This window comes from Mauremys mutica, chromosome 13, assembly GCF_020497125.1.
Source record: "Mauremys mutica isolate MM-2020 ecotype Southern chromosome 13, ASM2049712v1, whole genome shotgun sequence".
Taxonomy (NCBI): domain Eukaryota; kingdom Metazoa; phylum Chordata; order Testudines; family Geoemydidae; genus Mauremys; species Mauremys mutica.
Genome location: NC_059084.1, coordinates 1,722,987 through 1,738,867, shown reverse-complemented (window position 1 = coordinate 1,738,867; position 15,881 = coordinate 1,722,987). Strand labels below are relative to the sequence as shown.

General features: G+C 56.5%; 1 protein-coding gene across 2 annotated transcripts in view; it reads right to left on the bottom strand.

Moving 5' to 3' along the window:
- Positions 1-1,992: 1,992 nt before the first annotated feature.
- Positions 1,993-15,881, bottom strand: part of BPI (bactericidal permeability increasing protein) — a 127,084-nt gene continuing 113,195 nt past the window's right edge. For both annotated transcript variants that reach the window (XM_044985753.1, XM_044985752.1), the window contains exons 4-15: positions 15,379-15,534; positions 14,716-14,779; positions 12,059-12,122; positions 11,431-11,522; positions 10,693-10,869; positions 9,487-9,546; positions 8,927-9,094; positions 8,411-8,478; positions 6,284-6,326; positions 5,389-5,452; positions 4,830-4,906; positions 1,993-3,399 (exon numbers count right to left, since the gene is read on the bottom strand). In XM_044985753.1, the coding sequence (XP_044841688.1) occupies positions 3,361-3,399; positions 4,830-4,906; positions 5,389-5,452; positions 6,284-6,326; positions 8,411-8,478; positions 8,927-9,094; positions 9,487-9,546; positions 10,693-10,869; positions 11,431-11,522; positions 12,059-12,122; positions 14,716-14,779; positions 15,379-15,534 (1,072 nt within the window). In that variant the 3' untranslated portion in view covers positions 1,993-3,360. The remainder of the gene's footprint in view (positions 3,400-4,829; positions 4,907-5,388; positions 5,453-6,283; positions 6,327-8,410; positions 8,479-8,926; positions 9,095-9,486; positions 9,547-10,692; positions 10,870-11,430; positions 11,523-12,058; positions 12,123-14,715; positions 14,780-15,378; positions 15,535-15,881) is intronic.

Below are 15,881 nucleotides of genomic sequence, written 5' to 3'. Positions count from 1 at the left end.
AGCGATCATCCACCCCCCCGAAACCAGCCCAGCAGGAGAGCGTGCGGTGCAATCACCGAGCATGCCAGGGCCCCCCAGCACAGGCACGATTCCCACTGCTGAGTTTTAAAATGATGCTTAATTCAATTCTACCAGGCCAGCACGGGCTCAGGTGCTCTGTTGAAAGAGACGTGGCTGTCAGTTACGCGGGCCGCGCCTGCTGCCCTGGATCCCAGTTCCAACTGAGAACTAGGCACCTCCCTGCTTTGCAGCTCCACCGTCCCTCTTCTATCAGCTCTGCTCATGGTATCACCGTCTTGGTGCCCAGAGAGTCACCTCCCTAGCAGCTCTGGCTGGAAACGGGACTGTTACCGGGATCATGCAGTCAAGGTGAAAGCAGCCGGGGGGGCACCATTCGGTTCCTGACCCTGGCAGGTGCCAGTTGCTGTGTTTGCCCCTCTACCCCCCAGCTCTGTGCCCAGGCTAGTGGCTGTTTGGCCGAGCGTCCCGCCGAGGGCACAGCTTTGCCTTTGCCTCCCACTTGTACTTCCGCGGGTTGCTGCTCACAGCAATCCCCATGGACTGGGCTGGGGCAGGACAGAAACCGGAACCAGCGGCCGGCCTGCCTCCTGCTGTGACTAGTTCCCACGCTCCTCAGCTCCCCTTCGTTGATGTGCCATCCACAAGTGCAGGCCCCCGTGCCCTTGGTGCCTCTTCCCAGAGAGACTGAGGCTGCCCACATGGACTCCATTGCTTCCACGTGTCTGTGGGTGTCCCAGAGCACGCAGCAACTGGGCCAGAGAATCGGAGTGTGGGGCCAGTGGGGGACGTTGCCCTGTTTCAGACACAGACCTCCACGGGGTTCACGCCTCACCCATCTCAGCTCCACAGCACCTGCCTCAAGGGCCAATGGTCTAAATTCCACCACAGCAAACTGGGCCTCAGAAACCTGCCTCTAATCACTGGCTGCAGCCTGGACAGCAGCACAGGAAACCGTCACGCTGCCTGGCAAATGGGGGCCTGACATTCCAACAGCAAGTTCTGCTCGTCCTGCTGTCAGCTTTTTCGTGCCTCTGACACCCCAGCTGTGCCCACCTTCATCACCACTGCCGGGCAAACCTCCCTCAAGCCCTGCAGGACCAGCCTGGCTTCTTTGTGGGAAGACAGGGCCCTGGTCTCCAGCATTGCCTACGCCAACAGCTGCCTGAATCCCGTCCTCTCCGAGAATTACAGAACAGGGCTGGAGAAATCAGTCACTACCCACCTCAAGAGACTCTCAGGGAGGAGTTACTGCCTCGGGCCTGCTCTGAGCGACCCACGTAACACCAGAGTCCAGCAGTGGGTGGGAAAGTCAATCTGCATTCAAACTACTAATAAAAACTATCCAGTGGATAAATGGTTAGTATTTCATACCTGGCGGGTAGGGGAGGGGCCTGAGGGTCAGGACTCCTGTGTTTGATTTTTGGCTCTGCTATAAAACTGAGCCTGTGACTTAATTGCTACTTGCCTCAGTTTACTCACATGTAAGATGGCTGCCTCCCCCAGACTTATTAATCAGTCGTGCTGCTTGGACAATTATTCACCTCTCCCATGAAAAATTCTGAAGAAAATTATTTTTGTTGTTTTTCTGCTCATAAAAGTCTTAATTATTTTTAGTTTTTGTTGAAAACCTGATAAACATTTTCATTTTCAACAATAAATTAACAAATGCACGTGGTTTTTCGTTCCTGAAAACAGAAAATTTGTTGGATTTCATAGTTTTCCCCCCAAAATTTCCAGGATATCAAAAAATTGTTTTTCATTGGAAAAAAAATGTGGTTTTTTTTTACAGAATTTTTTCAGCCACCTCATTACTGTGTGTAATGGAGCTTCAAATGCTTGGATGAAAGCCACTCTGGACCTGACGCAAAGCCCACCGAAGGCAATGGAAAATGTTCCAACTGGCTAGTGTGTTACACGCAAATGCTGGAGAGGTGTTGATGAGAGGCATGTGAGTGTAAAGTATTATTGTTATGTCAGGTACTTCCTCGGAGTAACCGTTCTGCTGAGGGGCCACAGAAATAGATGAAAAAACCTTCCGCAATGTCTGCCTTTATCAGAGTGTTTTATTTGCCAATAGCACAATAAAACATGTGTTCCTCTTTCTAACATACTTTCCACTGGAGCACGCTGCAGTGTGAATAAATAGGTTACAGCTGGTCAGAGTGCAAAGTGGATCGGGGGAGATGCGGGACCGGGAGCCCTGTTTTGAGGAACCCACAATTCCAATGTGCCTTTTTTCCAGGGTTTTCTCGTCATTATAAAATGTGCAGCGAGCTGGCAGGTCACATGGTGCTGGTTCTCCTTCCCCTGCCCCCCTTCATTGCTAGCTGCTACACTGCGTTAAAGAGACAGCAGCAGATACAGCAAATGCTGCCACGTGTTACTGATCCATGAAAGCAATTGCCATAGCTACCCCAGAGCCGACCCAGCATCGGGAGTGTGCGGGGCAGTGGGCCATGAGACAATGTCTGTCTACTGGGGGAAAGGTGGAGGAACCCCCAGCTTAGATGCTAACGTCCCGGTAGGGTGCGTGGGTATTTTCAGTTGCACACAACACTTAACAAAACTAGGGCCAGAACTCAGATGAAGACTGACAGCCGGGGCCTGGTGCGTGTGACTCCCAGCTCCCTGCTAATCAGGCCTCACCCCCTGGCTTTTGTTCATTTCTGGTCTCTCTGCAACACCATGAATTGCTCTGCACAATCAATGGACACGTCCCTTCTGAGTGCCCGTTCTCAGGTTCTATTGTGAGCATCTCCCCGTGCCACACTCCACCTGGCACAACCAGTCTGCTGCGCAGGGCAATGGCCACAACTGCTCATTAATGCGGATCAGAACTTCACCCCAAGTGTGTTAATAAATCAATTGACTGGTTCAGGGCATGGGCCAACTCCCAGTGCAGCCAATGGGCATCTTTCCTGGGAGCTGGATCGGTTCCTGTGTGCTGGAAAGCAGCACATACCAGAACGGTTTCCTAGAATCAAAGGCTGTGGAAGGGAAGCTCGTTTGCTTGTTTTTTTCTTTTTGTTCAAATGCACTTGCTGCTCCTCTGTCTATCCAGTGCTCAGTGATCCAGACCAAGACAGGCAGGGGAGGAATTTCTTTGGAGACAAATCACATGTTTTTTACTCCTGGACAAACAGCTTTGGTAGCAGTGAATTGCAGGGGGAAGGAGGGAATCTGGAGCCCTCTCTGGGCATGAGGATGGGTGCGGCACAGGCAAGGAGGAAAGGCGGGAGCCTGCTATCCATTCACAAGGCCAGGTGCTGCTCAGGGGAAAGAGGAACGTTTTGTCTTTTCATATCGGTCATTTCTTTCAGCGTCTCGGCCTCGGCCTCTCTACACGTAACGAACGTCTGCTCCAAACAGCAGGAAGTTCTAGGAAAGAGATCATGATGTAACCCACTGGCAAAGCCTTTCCTCTGGTCACAGAACCGCAGAGCCCACCTGCATTTGGCAGTAAATGCAGGGCTCTCTTTAATCAGGGAATATGTACTCTAATTAGAGCAGCGAGCCGGTGAGCACGTGTGTATGGTGCAGGCCGCAGGGCATGTAGTGTGTGAGTTGGCTCCACATCAGAGGGAAATCCATGTTTCTCCCCAGCTATTGTTCCCAACTTTCTATTTATTCAGCGTTGTGTGAGCAGCTGTTTCTCTGTTTCTGTCATTGGCGCTTTCCTCATTTGCCCTAGGCTGGAGGTGCTGCAATACTCACAGGCACCGACATTCTCCTGCTGCTTTGCTTTGGAAGGGCTTTACAAACGTGCCTGGCCAACACCCAATGAACTCAGTCCTTAACAGGTTACGTTTCTTTAGTTCCCTCATGCTGAGGGGTCCCAATTGCCTCACAAAGTCTGGGCTGGATCCAAGCCCCGTTGAAATTAACAGGACTCTGCACTGATTTCAGTGTGCATTGGCTTGAGCCCTCTATGTGCATACAAAGCCACCGGACTGCAGCCACTGCTAACGTGAGGGTGGGGACAGGGAAGGACGCGACCCAATAGAAAACCCACACATAGCACATGGCAAGATTGTGTGTGTTAGTGGTGGTGGAGATGGTGGGAATTTAGGATAAAAAATCACAGCAAATCTCTGCTCTTTATAAAAAGAGCCGTGTGAAAGTTAAGACCAGACTCTCAGAAAACACAAAACCACATGTACATTTGCACGCTGATTCTGAATGTGCAGTTCTGGGATTGATGTGCAACTGTACTTGTGCAATTGTGAAAATCTGGACCCTGACGCTCAGAGCCGAGACCAGCTCAGTTCCTAAATTCTTGTCTGAGAGACACGTCCTACGCCCCGGCCGCCCACGCCCAGTAAATCCCAAGGGAATCCAGGGATGTACCTTGGGTAGACAGAGGGCTTTATATGAACCTGGGCTCCCATGGAGTCTGTGTGTTGCTGGGCCACTGACACTGACTAGTGATCGTCTCCTCATTCTCCTCCCTTAGTACAGACCAGCTCCTCCCTGCCAGCTAGCACCGACTAAGCAGGGCGATTCCTGCCTGTGAACGGCACTGCTCCTCCTCACCACGCTTCCGCCAACCTGTGTGTCAGCGCAGAGACCCCTTCCTTCCCTCTCCCGCCCTACGCCCCCCGCAAGGGCGTCACTAGCCATGCAAAGGGTTCCCCTGCCCTTCCCTGGCCCTGTACTAAGGCATCCAGGGGTGGTTGTTCCGGGCCCGGCTCACACCCCACTCGGGAGGCTGCTCCTCACTCTGCTCCGCCTGCTGTCAGCATTATTTGTTGTCCCAGATATTTGCCCAGGGGCCCCTTTGCCCAGCACAGAGGACTGTGTTCACTGACCTGGCGGGGCTGTATGACGAGCTTGGAGAGCTGGACGCGAGCCGGCAGTGGGAGGGGGAAGCCCTCCTTCAGTCTCGCTGCAAAATAAACCACTCGTGAGAGCAATGGTGGGGCAGAACTATCCGAGTCGCTGCGGGGTTGTGCAGCGAACCGAGCACCATCGACTCGCACCCACCCAGCCCTCCCCTTGTTAGCACCCTGCTCCCTGCAGCTGCACAAGCAGGGAGACGTCTCGCGTGCCGCTCTGCCCCTGCACACGCACACAGGAGCCGGTCCCAGTGCTCTGGCCCTGCGAGCTGCAGCAGGAGACGCAGCGCGTGAGGGAGACGGGATCTGGAAGGCATTAAGACGTGCGTCGTCAGGCACATTCTTTCCAGTGTGTTCTCTTCTCTGCGTGTCACCGCTCTGAGATAGACTCTATCCAGCCACCCACCCTGTGTGTGCAGTGGTCCCCAGGACGCTGGTCGCAGCTCTGGGATCTAGGTCTCTGCCCGCAGCAGCTTCTAGCCACTGCTGACAAGTGAGGTGTCAGATACCCTGGGACCCACCAGCCCCTCACCGTTGATGCGTGGGATCAGGATGCTTGAGCCATAGAAGTTCATGAGCGCCTGCAGCAGCTGCACCTGGGGATGCAATGAAGAGCGTAACCCTCTGCAGCTGGCAGCAGGGGAGGCAATGGGAGGGGGGTGGCTGTATGCCAGGGGACCAAGAACTCAGGTTAGAATCTGCTTGAATCAAGGAGACAAAACACAGGGGCCATCCTGGAAACTAACCAGGTCCCACAGACTGCAACACCTGGGGCTGGGGGAACATCATCCCAGGTCCCACAGGCAGGCACAGTGGGGGTGTACAGGCTCCCTGTGTCTACACCGCACACTGAGCCTGGCTTGGGGGACCTGGGCAGGTGGACTCCGTGCACTGCACTGTAATCCTGGGCTTAGAATTGCTCCACCTGGGTCTCCCAGGTGGGCTGATGCGTCCACACTGCACTACGCAGACCGTCTGACTCAGGCTGCAGCTTGACCTCCATCCACACTGCAAAATGACAGGGCTTTGACCTGAGCCCCGCCAGGGGTCCCAGAAGGGGACCCAGCCCCCTAGCAGGGTCCTAGGACCCGGGTCCTGAGTGCTTGCTGCTGGAGGGGGGCTGACACCTGAGTCCCAGCCTGGGCTTAGTGTGCAGTGTAGACACATGCACGGTCTCCTGGTGCTCCAGGGAGGAGGAAGGGATGGGCCTGTGGAAGTTGAGTCCTGGGAGATGAGAAGACCCCAATAGTGCAGCTCCTCTTGAGTCCCGGTGGCACCTCAATAGAATGGAGGCAGTGGGGTGCCATCTCCCCTCCCCCGGGAGCCCTCCCTTGGGTGCACACCCAGGGGTGTGAATCAAGCCCAGCAGCTCCTCCAAGCAGAGCCTGGGTGACTTCTGGTGTGAAGTCCCTTTGAGGAGAACTCACGGAGAAAGGGCCGACGTCCGAGTGCTTCAGTGACAGCTGCAGCCTGCAGAAAAACACAGAGACTTGGCATGTCCGTCGCGCCCTCATGTAGGGAGGTCTAGTGTCAGGGCTCTGCCCCAGGAGGGGGCTCCCGTCTGAACCCCACCCGCAGCCAGCCCGGCCTTTAAAGAGAGTGGAATGGCTGCAAGCACAGCGTTGCCATCCCTCTGCGATAGCAGCAGGCACTGGGGTGCGGCCAAGAGCAGGCCCTGGACAGTGATGGGCATGGCTGGGTCGGGCCCTGGGCAGTGACCCTCGGGCGCTGTGGTGCGGCCGGGGGCAGGCCCTGGGTGTGGTACTCGGGCTCTGTGGTGCGGCCAGGGGTGGGCCCTGGGCAGTGACCCTCGGGCGCTGTGGTGCGGCCGGGGGCAGGCCCTGAGTGTGGTACTCGGGCGCTGTGGTGCGGCTGGGGGCAGGCCCTGGCTGTGGTACTCGGGCGCTGTGGTGCGGCTGGGGGCAGGCCCTGGGTGTGGTACTCGGGCGCTGTGGTGCGGCCGGGGGTGAGCCCTGGGTGTGGTACTCGGGCGCTGTGGTGCGGCCGGGGGCGGGTCCTGGGTGTGGTACTCGGGCGCTGTGGTGCGGCCGGGGGCGGGCCCTGGGTGTGGTACTCGGGCGCTGTGGCGCGGCCAGAGGCAGGCCCTGGGTGTGGTACTCGGGCGCTGCGGTGCGGCCGGGGGCGGGCCCTGGGTGTGGTACTCGGGCGCTGTGGTGCGGCTGGGGGCGGGCCCTGGGTGTGGTACTTGGGTGCTCTGGTGTGGCCGGGGGCAGGCCCTGGGTGTGGTACTCGGGCTCTGTGGTGCGGCCGGGGGTGAGCCCTGGGTGTGGTACTCAGGCGCTGTGGTGCGGCCGGGGGCAGGCCCTGGGTGTGGTACTCGGGCGCTGTGGTGCGGCTGGGGGCAGGCCCTGGGAGTGGTACTCGGGCGCTGTGGTGCGGCTGGGGGCAGGCCCTGGGTGTGGTACTCGGGCGCTGTGGTGCGGCCGGGGGCAGGCCCTGGGTGTGGTACTCGGGCGCTGTGGTGCGGCCGGGGGTGAGCCCTGGGTGTGGTACTCGGGCGCTGTGGTGCGGCCGGGGGTGAGCCCTGGGTGTGGTACTCGGGCGCTGTGGTGCGGCTGGGGGCAGGCCCTGGGTGTGGTACTCGGGCGCTGTGGTGCGGCCGGGGGCAGGCCCTGGGCAGTGACCCTCGGGCGCTGTGGTGCGGCCGGGGGCGGGCCCTGGGTGTGGTACTCGGGCGCTGTGGTGCGGCCGGGGGCGGGCCCTGGGTGTGGTACTCGGGCGCTGTGGTGCGGCCGGGGGCGGGCCCTGGGTGTGGTACTCGGGCGCTGTGGTGCGGCCGGGGGCAGGCCCTGGGTGTGGTACTCGGGCGCTGTGGTGTGGCCGGGGGCAGGCCCTGGGTGTGGTACTCGGGCGCTGTGGTGCGGACGGGGGCGGGCCCTGGGTGTGGTACTCGGGCACTGTGGTGCGGACGGGGGCGGGCCCTGGGCAGTGATACTCGGGCGCTGTGGTGCGGCCGGGGGCGGGCCCTGGGCAGTGACCCTCGGGCGCTGTGGTGCGGCCGGGCTGGCGGTGCACTGTGAGGTGTGTGCTGTAATGCCAAGGCATGCTGGGAGGAGTGAAGTCACATACCAGGGGAGCTGGGAGTTTGAATCCCACTGCTTTCATCCCAGCTTCGTTGCTCCCCCGCCCCGTGACCCCTGGCCTTCACTGGCAGGTACAGGACCAAACTCAGCTCACATGTAAGCCAATGCAACTCGCCTGATGCCAAAAGGGCTGGATTTACTCCACCAATAAGGCCATGGCCATGGCTAGCCCACTAACCAACAGGGAGTCTGGGCTTGCAGCTCCAGGATGCTTCTCAGCCTCCCTCTCCCTCTCCCCTGCCCTCATCCCCCGAATGGAAACTCTAACACCTCCTGGGCCCTGCGGGAAGTTTAGCCGAATCCTCTGGCAGCGCCATTGCCCAGGATCCACACTGCTCTCAGAGACGCCCAGCTCGCTAGCAAGGCTTTACGAGCATCTTGTGACTTGACGGCGGCTTAGCGGGCAAGGACAAAGGTTGAACTCCCCCTGACCCTCACTATGGCTCCTACCTGCCAAGTTCCAGGGTCCCACCTATCCGGGCAGAGGTCACCATAATCTTGGCTGAAACGCTGCTGGTCTAGGAATAGAAGGAGAAGTGACATCAGTTTCCGTGAGCCTGGCACTGTGAATGCAAAGGCCCTTCCCTGGGATTGGGGAGCCAGGAGCCAGCCTGCACTGTCACCTTGCTGACAGCACTTGGAGTGAAGCTGGCCTGGGGAGGAGGCCAGAGTGGCTGTGCTGGGAAAGGCAGGTTAGGTGAGGGGTCCCTCTCCTCTCCTGCTCTGGGAATGCAGTAGAATTGCTGCACTTGGCAAAGGGATGGGACCCAGCTCATGGCAAATCCAGTCCCAGCCGATCCCAGCAGGAGTCAGCTTGCTAGAGGGGGCGACACAGGGATATGAGCTTAGGAGAGCTCACAGCTATTCCAGGTCCATATGCCAGATCCCTCCTCTATCATCGGTAGGACAACTGCACTAAGGTCTCTCCACCCAGGGTCAATATCCATAAGCCATTTCCAGACTGACCGCGCTGAGGAGGAAGACAGGGACGAGGGAGGAGTTGGGTAGGATGACGTATGCTTGGATATCCACAACAGGCATAAGCGACAAGTTCCCAGGCGTGATCGTCAGGAATGGAGCAGAAGAGGTTTTAATCCTGAGCTTCATCAGCTTGTCTGGGTAAATCTTTTCCAGCTGGGGATGGAGCAGAAGAGAGCCAGTCAGCACTGGGAAGGTGACAAAAGATTCGCACAAGCGCGGTACAGTGGTAAAGCAAAGTCCCTGAGAAATGGAATCTGATGCAGCCTTTAATCTAACAACACATCATGTTCCTCCAGTGACCATCGCCCCAGCGAGCGGCGGGCCCACCTCGCTATTTCCAAACATGTCTTTCCGAAACACACACCAAAGTGTTGTGGGAAGTTCTCATCTTTAATCCAGTCTGGGAATGGGCGACGGCTCACTTGAAAACAACAGACCAAAGCGCTGTGGCCACCCCCAGGAAACCCCGATGCCCAATCGCTTGTGTGTGGCAGACAGGTAGCTGGCTCAGCACCGACACTCTCTCAGGGGAGCAGGACACTTACCTGGGGAATGAAGGCTGAAAAGGTGGAGGTGTTCAAATGGAATTTAAACTCCTTAGGAATCTGTAGCAGGAGAAACACAAATGGTGCCTGAGGGCCAATTTGCCGCAGCAATGACCTGCCGTATGGAACAGCACAAGGAAGAGCTGGAGGCAAAAATCAGCCACCAAACCCACCTCCGCCTTCCTCACTAGAAGCTGGTTTCACCAACAGGGAAAGGTTTCTCCAGGTGCCCTTTTGTAGGACAGCAAGGGCCTGGGGCCACAGATACCCCATGGATGGGCTCCTCCAGGACTGAAATCCATACACGCAAGCTGGCCTGTCTCCTACAGCCAGAGCTGAGTGACTACTAGAGCCATCAGTGTGTGTGGCTGGGCATATTCCCATCTCATGACCTAACTCAAGGTCTTCAAAGGTGCACTACATGTGTAACAGACATGGGGCTGCTATGCAATAGTCTAAGACTACTGCTGCGTAAGGCCGGGCCCCGTATGAACCTGATATGTGACCTGGTCAGTCAGGGAAAGTGATGCTACAACTGAGGTGAGCTATTAGAATCTCCTGTTCGAGCTAACTCCTACTGGGAGCAGTGGCATGTTCATGATGGGCCTATCATGCTGGAATTCAGACCTGCTGGGTGACCACAGCTGATGCACAGGGCCCAGTCTGAGAGTGAGAGAATCGCCTGCGTCCATCCTGAGGGAGGTTGCAGCCCCAGGCCTGAAAGCGGATGGGCTCAGAGGTGCCATTAGCCCAGGAATTGTGACTAAACACCCCACCTCCTTCTCTAGGAGCCATCGCCCAGGGTCCGTGGGACCCGCCCTGAGCGGTGAGAAGAGCTCTCAACCCCAGCAGCAAGGGGGGTATCCACTCTAAGGGCGGGTCCACGTGAGATCTTGCCTTTTACCCTGTCAGGGGATCACTGCAAACTCCACATGTGGTGCCCAATGCGAGAGAAAACATCCCCCACTCACGTCCCCCAGACGCCCCTGCCCCTACCCATCCCGGTACTCATATGGCCCTCACCACCACAGTGTCTGAGCGCCATGCAGTCATCAGTGGAGTCATCCCACCCCCACCCCCTGCAGTAGGGCGATTCAACGATCCCCATTTCACAGATGGGCCAGAGAGATTCAGCAACTCGCCCAAGGAAGCTTGTGGTGGAGATGGGAATGGAACCCAGGTCTCCTGAGTCCCATAGCCCCTTACCATGGCGTCAGTGATCTCGAAGAGCAGGGCCCCGGCCGTGTGGTACACAAAGCCGGCTGTGTTGAAGAAGTAACTGGAGGCCCCGCAGTAAACCATGCGGTCATGGTCCGCCGGGAGGGCCAGTGCAGGAGGAGGAAAGGGGATGGCAGAGCGATGGGCCAGGGAAAAAAATTCACCCTAGTGAGGAAGGAAAGGAAGAGTGACGCATGGGGGAGGGGAGAACAAGGGCAGCTGGAATTCACTTGTTCTCACTGACCCAGCTCGGGAGCAAAGCATTCAGAGGAAGAGAATAAAACCCGGGTCTACCCACCGCTCTCCCCGCCCTGCACTCGCACCAGAGTGTGTTAAAAATAACCCGGACTGGATCAATATAAAGAATGCTAATGCTTTGGAATGGCCTGGAGCTCGTCCTGGGAAGGAGCTCAAGTGCCCGTACATGACACCAGAGAGGGACAGATTGCATTTTACTCATTTCACCCGTTTTTAGCTGCAGCTAAGTCACTGGAGGCACAGAGAGGTTAAGTGACTTGCTGATGGCCACAATTCCACACTGAGAGTCAGTGGCAGCTCTGGGAACAGAATCAATGAGTCCTGATTTCCAGCCCCTAGGTCCTAGGATGCTCCGGCACCTGGTAGTTGATGCTCCAGGCCCTCGCTAGGCAGAAACGTTAATGGAACGTACAACTATTCTTCACTGATCCCCGCAGGGTTGTGTGTGTCCCTCCATTCCCCTCTCACCTTCAGATTCACATCCAGAGACTGGGCTGTTGCCGCGGGAGGTGCAACCAGGGAGTAATCAATCCCAGCCACCTTGTCTATCTTTGCTGTGACTACAGAACAGGAGAGACACAAATGAGATGGGCTGAGATGCCGGAGGAAATCACGGGGGGTGGGGGTGCGAGGCGTTCCCGCTCCCCAGCTGGGACTCACGCAGAGCAGCAAGCCAGGGAGGAGTTCCCCGTGGCATGGGGAGTTAGGGAGCCAGGTTTATTCTCCCTTAGCTCAGTTCGGCACAAAGAGACAAGGTTTTCCTGTAGCTATCAGCTCTGGGAACTAGCCCTCAGCCCGGAGAGTCAAGCTAGGTCCTTTCTGATAAGGACGCCTGCAGTTCCAACCCCCGGGGGCCCTGGTCCTGGTCCAGCCATGCTCCCCAGAGGCTGCAGGGAGAGGCCGGGCTTTGCACCCTCCCGTCCGGAGAGCAGCTGACTAGGCACAGAGGGGGGCAGCCTCCACCAGGGAGCTCACACAGTCCTCTGGGGTGAGGTGGTGCCCCATGGCCCTCAGTGTGGGTGAAAACCTGTCTCATAGCATATGCCTGGCCTGGGGGAAATACTTGTAAAAATCCAAAGCCATCACCATGTTGTACCTGGCACAGTCTGGAGATAGGGCTGCAGCTTGGTGGTGACTGAGCTGGTCACCACTCCACAGACCTGAGGAAAACAGAGAAGTGACACCTTGGTGACTGGCCAGCAGCTCTGTCTGGAGAGGCTGGGTCACACACACAGGGGCGAACCCTCAAACCGCCTCTTAGTTTCGGTGATGTTGCACAATTTTGTTACTTATGCAAAAGCCTGCATTTGCACATGCAAGTGACATTTGTGCATGCAAATGAGGCAGCGGTCTGGCTGACGGCCCAACATGCATGCATCAGGTGTATGTGTGTGTGTGGGGGGGGGTGCTGTGTGTGCAAATATCTGCTCATGCAAACAACTCCAAGCACAGCCTGGTGGCTGAGCTGAGCTCCTTTGAAAAGGGTCTCACTGGTGACCCAATTCCCAGTTCTATGTTCTAGGCTGGACATGTGGGAGAACATGTACATGGAATCCAACCTGCTATGGATGATCTCTGTGACCAAAGCTCCATCACGTAGGCTGGAAGTTTGTCTGTTCACCAAATGCAGGCAGCACGTGGGGGGGGGGAGCGCGGGGGGAGGGGGAGGTGTCTTTAACTTACTGCTCTTGGGTAAGCCAGGCTGGGTAGCCAAGTTTTTAGCCAACCCAGGCAACCAGAAAGGGCTAATTCAGCCTTGCCTGGGGACGGGGAGAGAAACAGCACGATGGGGTGTGATGATAAAACCCAGAGCTCTGTGCTCTCAGTGACAGCCAGGGGCTGGCTCCAGGCACCAGCCCAGCAAACAGGTGCTTGGGGTGGCAAAACCCCTGGAGCCAGCCCTGGTGACAGCATGCTATTGACTCTCCTCCCCCGGCTCCAGGTGCTCTGTGTAAACGCCACTCCAGGGTTCCTGGGGCACTGAACCAGCGTACACAGCATGGCAGGAAATGGACTGCAGGGATAACCCTGCCAATGCACTGGAACACCTGCCGGAGAGCTCCAGTCCCGTTTCCCATAAGGACCCAGAAAGTGCCTGCAGCATGGCCAAGAGCACTATCCGGTGCTTCAGAGGAAAGGGGAACGGAAACCAGAAAACAGAGAGCTGAGCCCAAGGGGGGAATTCCCGCGAGCGGTACGAGGCAGGAACTGCCTGGTTAGTCCACGGGTCCCCGTTATCCATCATGCGGTCAGCTCACGCTCAGTTCTTTCCCCTGCTCTCTGCTGTACAGCGTGTGAAAGGGGAGGCATGTTCCTTCCACCCTGCTGTGCAGAGACAGGACACATCCCGCTCTTGGTCCTGCTGGTGAAGGCAGGGGGTGGGACTCGATGAGCTTTCAGGGTCCCTTCCGGTTCTGTGAGATAGGTACAGCTCCATAGGCCCTGGAGCGCCAAAACCTGGCCAGAGACTGATGGGGAAACGGGAAAGGTTTGTTGGGGGCTGAGTCATAGAACAGCCCTTGTGCATTCACACACCTTCCTAGTGCACAGAGACACGCTTGTGTGTCAAGGGGGAGCCAGCCCAGCGGAGAATGGGAAGAGGAGAGAGGCAGGGGCAGGGGCAGGGCCAGGTCAGCTCTGCAGGGTGTGGGAAGGTCCCTGAGACTGACAGGGAGCTGGGGGGTGCAGGGAGTTAGGGTGAGAGACAGGATGCACCCCCTGTTCGAAGGAAACAAAGCAGCTCAGTGACTTCCTCGGGACAGGCATGAGCAGATTGACCGGTCGCTATGGACGGGGGGAGGCCTCTGCCTACGGGAAGTTTCTTGCCTGTGGTGACAGGCACCTGACGTGCTGCAAGAGGAGCAGAAGGGGAGCTACTGAGAGAGATTCTCACCAGGTTTCCAATGTTCCCCAGTGGAGTCCCCTCCAGAGAGGCAGGAGACGAAAGCCTTAAATGGAAGCACGTCTCTGACAGGCCTGGGCTTTGCTTCTAACACCAACCCATCTGCTCCAGCAGCTTCCAGATGGCCCTTAAAAAGCCACTAGATGGCACTAAAAGAAGCTCAATACAGTCAGTCCCGTATTTTAAATCTATTATATAAATGGACTTTTCCCTGTTCTCCAACTGCCTCCTTCCTGACTGAGGTTCCCATCCAGAGATGGAGCAGGTCGTGCCAGTTAGCCGTGTAGCAATTATTGCTAACAGCTTGTTTCCATGTCTTGGTGCAGGTTTCCTGAGGGCAGGCTATTGTACCGTGCTGTAGGTACCAGGCTTTTGCTACTGCGCCCCATTCAAACAAGCCAGTAAATGTCTGTAAATCCAGCGATGAGAATTTCTACCCCAAAGCTCCTAAAAATCTCTACGAGTGACAGGCCGGTCAAAGCCTCGCTCTAAGTGGGCTCTCTCGTTTGATACGAGCTTGGCTGAGGCATGCGATCTGATGAACAGACCACGTGAAAAGAAAAGTCTATGTTAATTGAGACCAATGATATTAGGCACTAGCAAATGTGGCAAGTTTAGAATTCCGGAAGAGCTGTGCACTGCCAAGGGGGCTGCCGTTCATGTGTTTTTTCACAATACTTTGCAGCACTGACCTCCATACCGCACGCTTCTCCCCAAGACGCCCCTCATCCCCCGAGCTCTCGCCGGTGGACATGGGCCATCTGGAAATCGTGTCAGTGCCGCAGGAGAGCTGGACAGTGAAGGAGGGGCACGAAAAGGAGTTGGTAGTCTGTGCTCCGAGCATATCGTACCTTGCCTTCCATTGTCCTCCTGAAGCTGGACTCAATCTTCTTGTGAAAGAGATTGTACAGCCAGCTGTGGAGACAAACACAGAGCGCTAACGTCATGCTCCTGCCCCTGGGGGGAAATCGGAGGAGCATTTGCTTGGAAAGGGGCGACACTAGAGAAGCGTGTGACCGCGGGGCATATTGGCCCAGGATGTTCTGGATTCAAATCATGGCTGCTTTGCTTTGTGTCGATATGATGGCTGCATTTGCAAACCGATAGGAGAGCTCCCAAACTTAGAGATGAGCTGAAAATGTGTCTCCTAAAGGGACAACACTGTGGGCCAAATTCAGACCTGGTGCAAGATAATTCATTAGCTCATGATTTGGTTCTGCATGTTTATTTATTAAATTCGTCTTTGACCAACCAATCTCCTGGCAGTAGCGGAGCTTTTCCTTAATTAGCCTCTCTATGCAGCTACTGGGCCTTTGGCCAATTACTCTAGGATTCAGTTTACCTCGTTAGCATTCTGTGAAGGAAGGCCGAATGGGAAGGGCCAACAGTGCTGCTTACAGACCAGTGGGCGCAGCAGAGATGGGCTGAAGGTAACCTATATCCCTGGAGGCCCTTGTAGAAGATGGCTAATCAACATGATCCCCAAGCCACGACAATTAAGGGAAGTTACATACCCAAACCTGCCCGAAATGTGCACCCGAACATTGGAGATGTGGGTTCCACACTCCGAGGTGGTAACGGTGGGTCTCCCAGAGGAGTCGCTGCCCAGCTTCAGACCAATAGAGATAGAGAGACCCTCAACCTTCAGGTCAAACGACCCACTGTCCCTGCTAATGGAAAAGGAGGCAGGAGAAGAGATGGCGTTTGCAGCCAGGGGCTCTGCTAATACCGCTGCACATGCCATATGCTGGTGGAAAGGGCTTGTATGTTAATTCCTGGAGCACTGATTATTCACAAGGAACATCCCTGAGGCTGGAGCAATATTCAGGATACGTAGTCACTCCGCCGTTTCCTTTTTCCTTTATCCATCCTTAGGGAGTGGGAAATAACCTACAAGGCCATTGGTTCCATGCCCGGGATGGAGGGTCACTGCAGGATTGCGCCCTCCAGTATATTCCCCAGTGCTTCATACTAACCAGCTCAGAGCTCAGCCTTGGGGCTGCCCCCTGTCACCCAC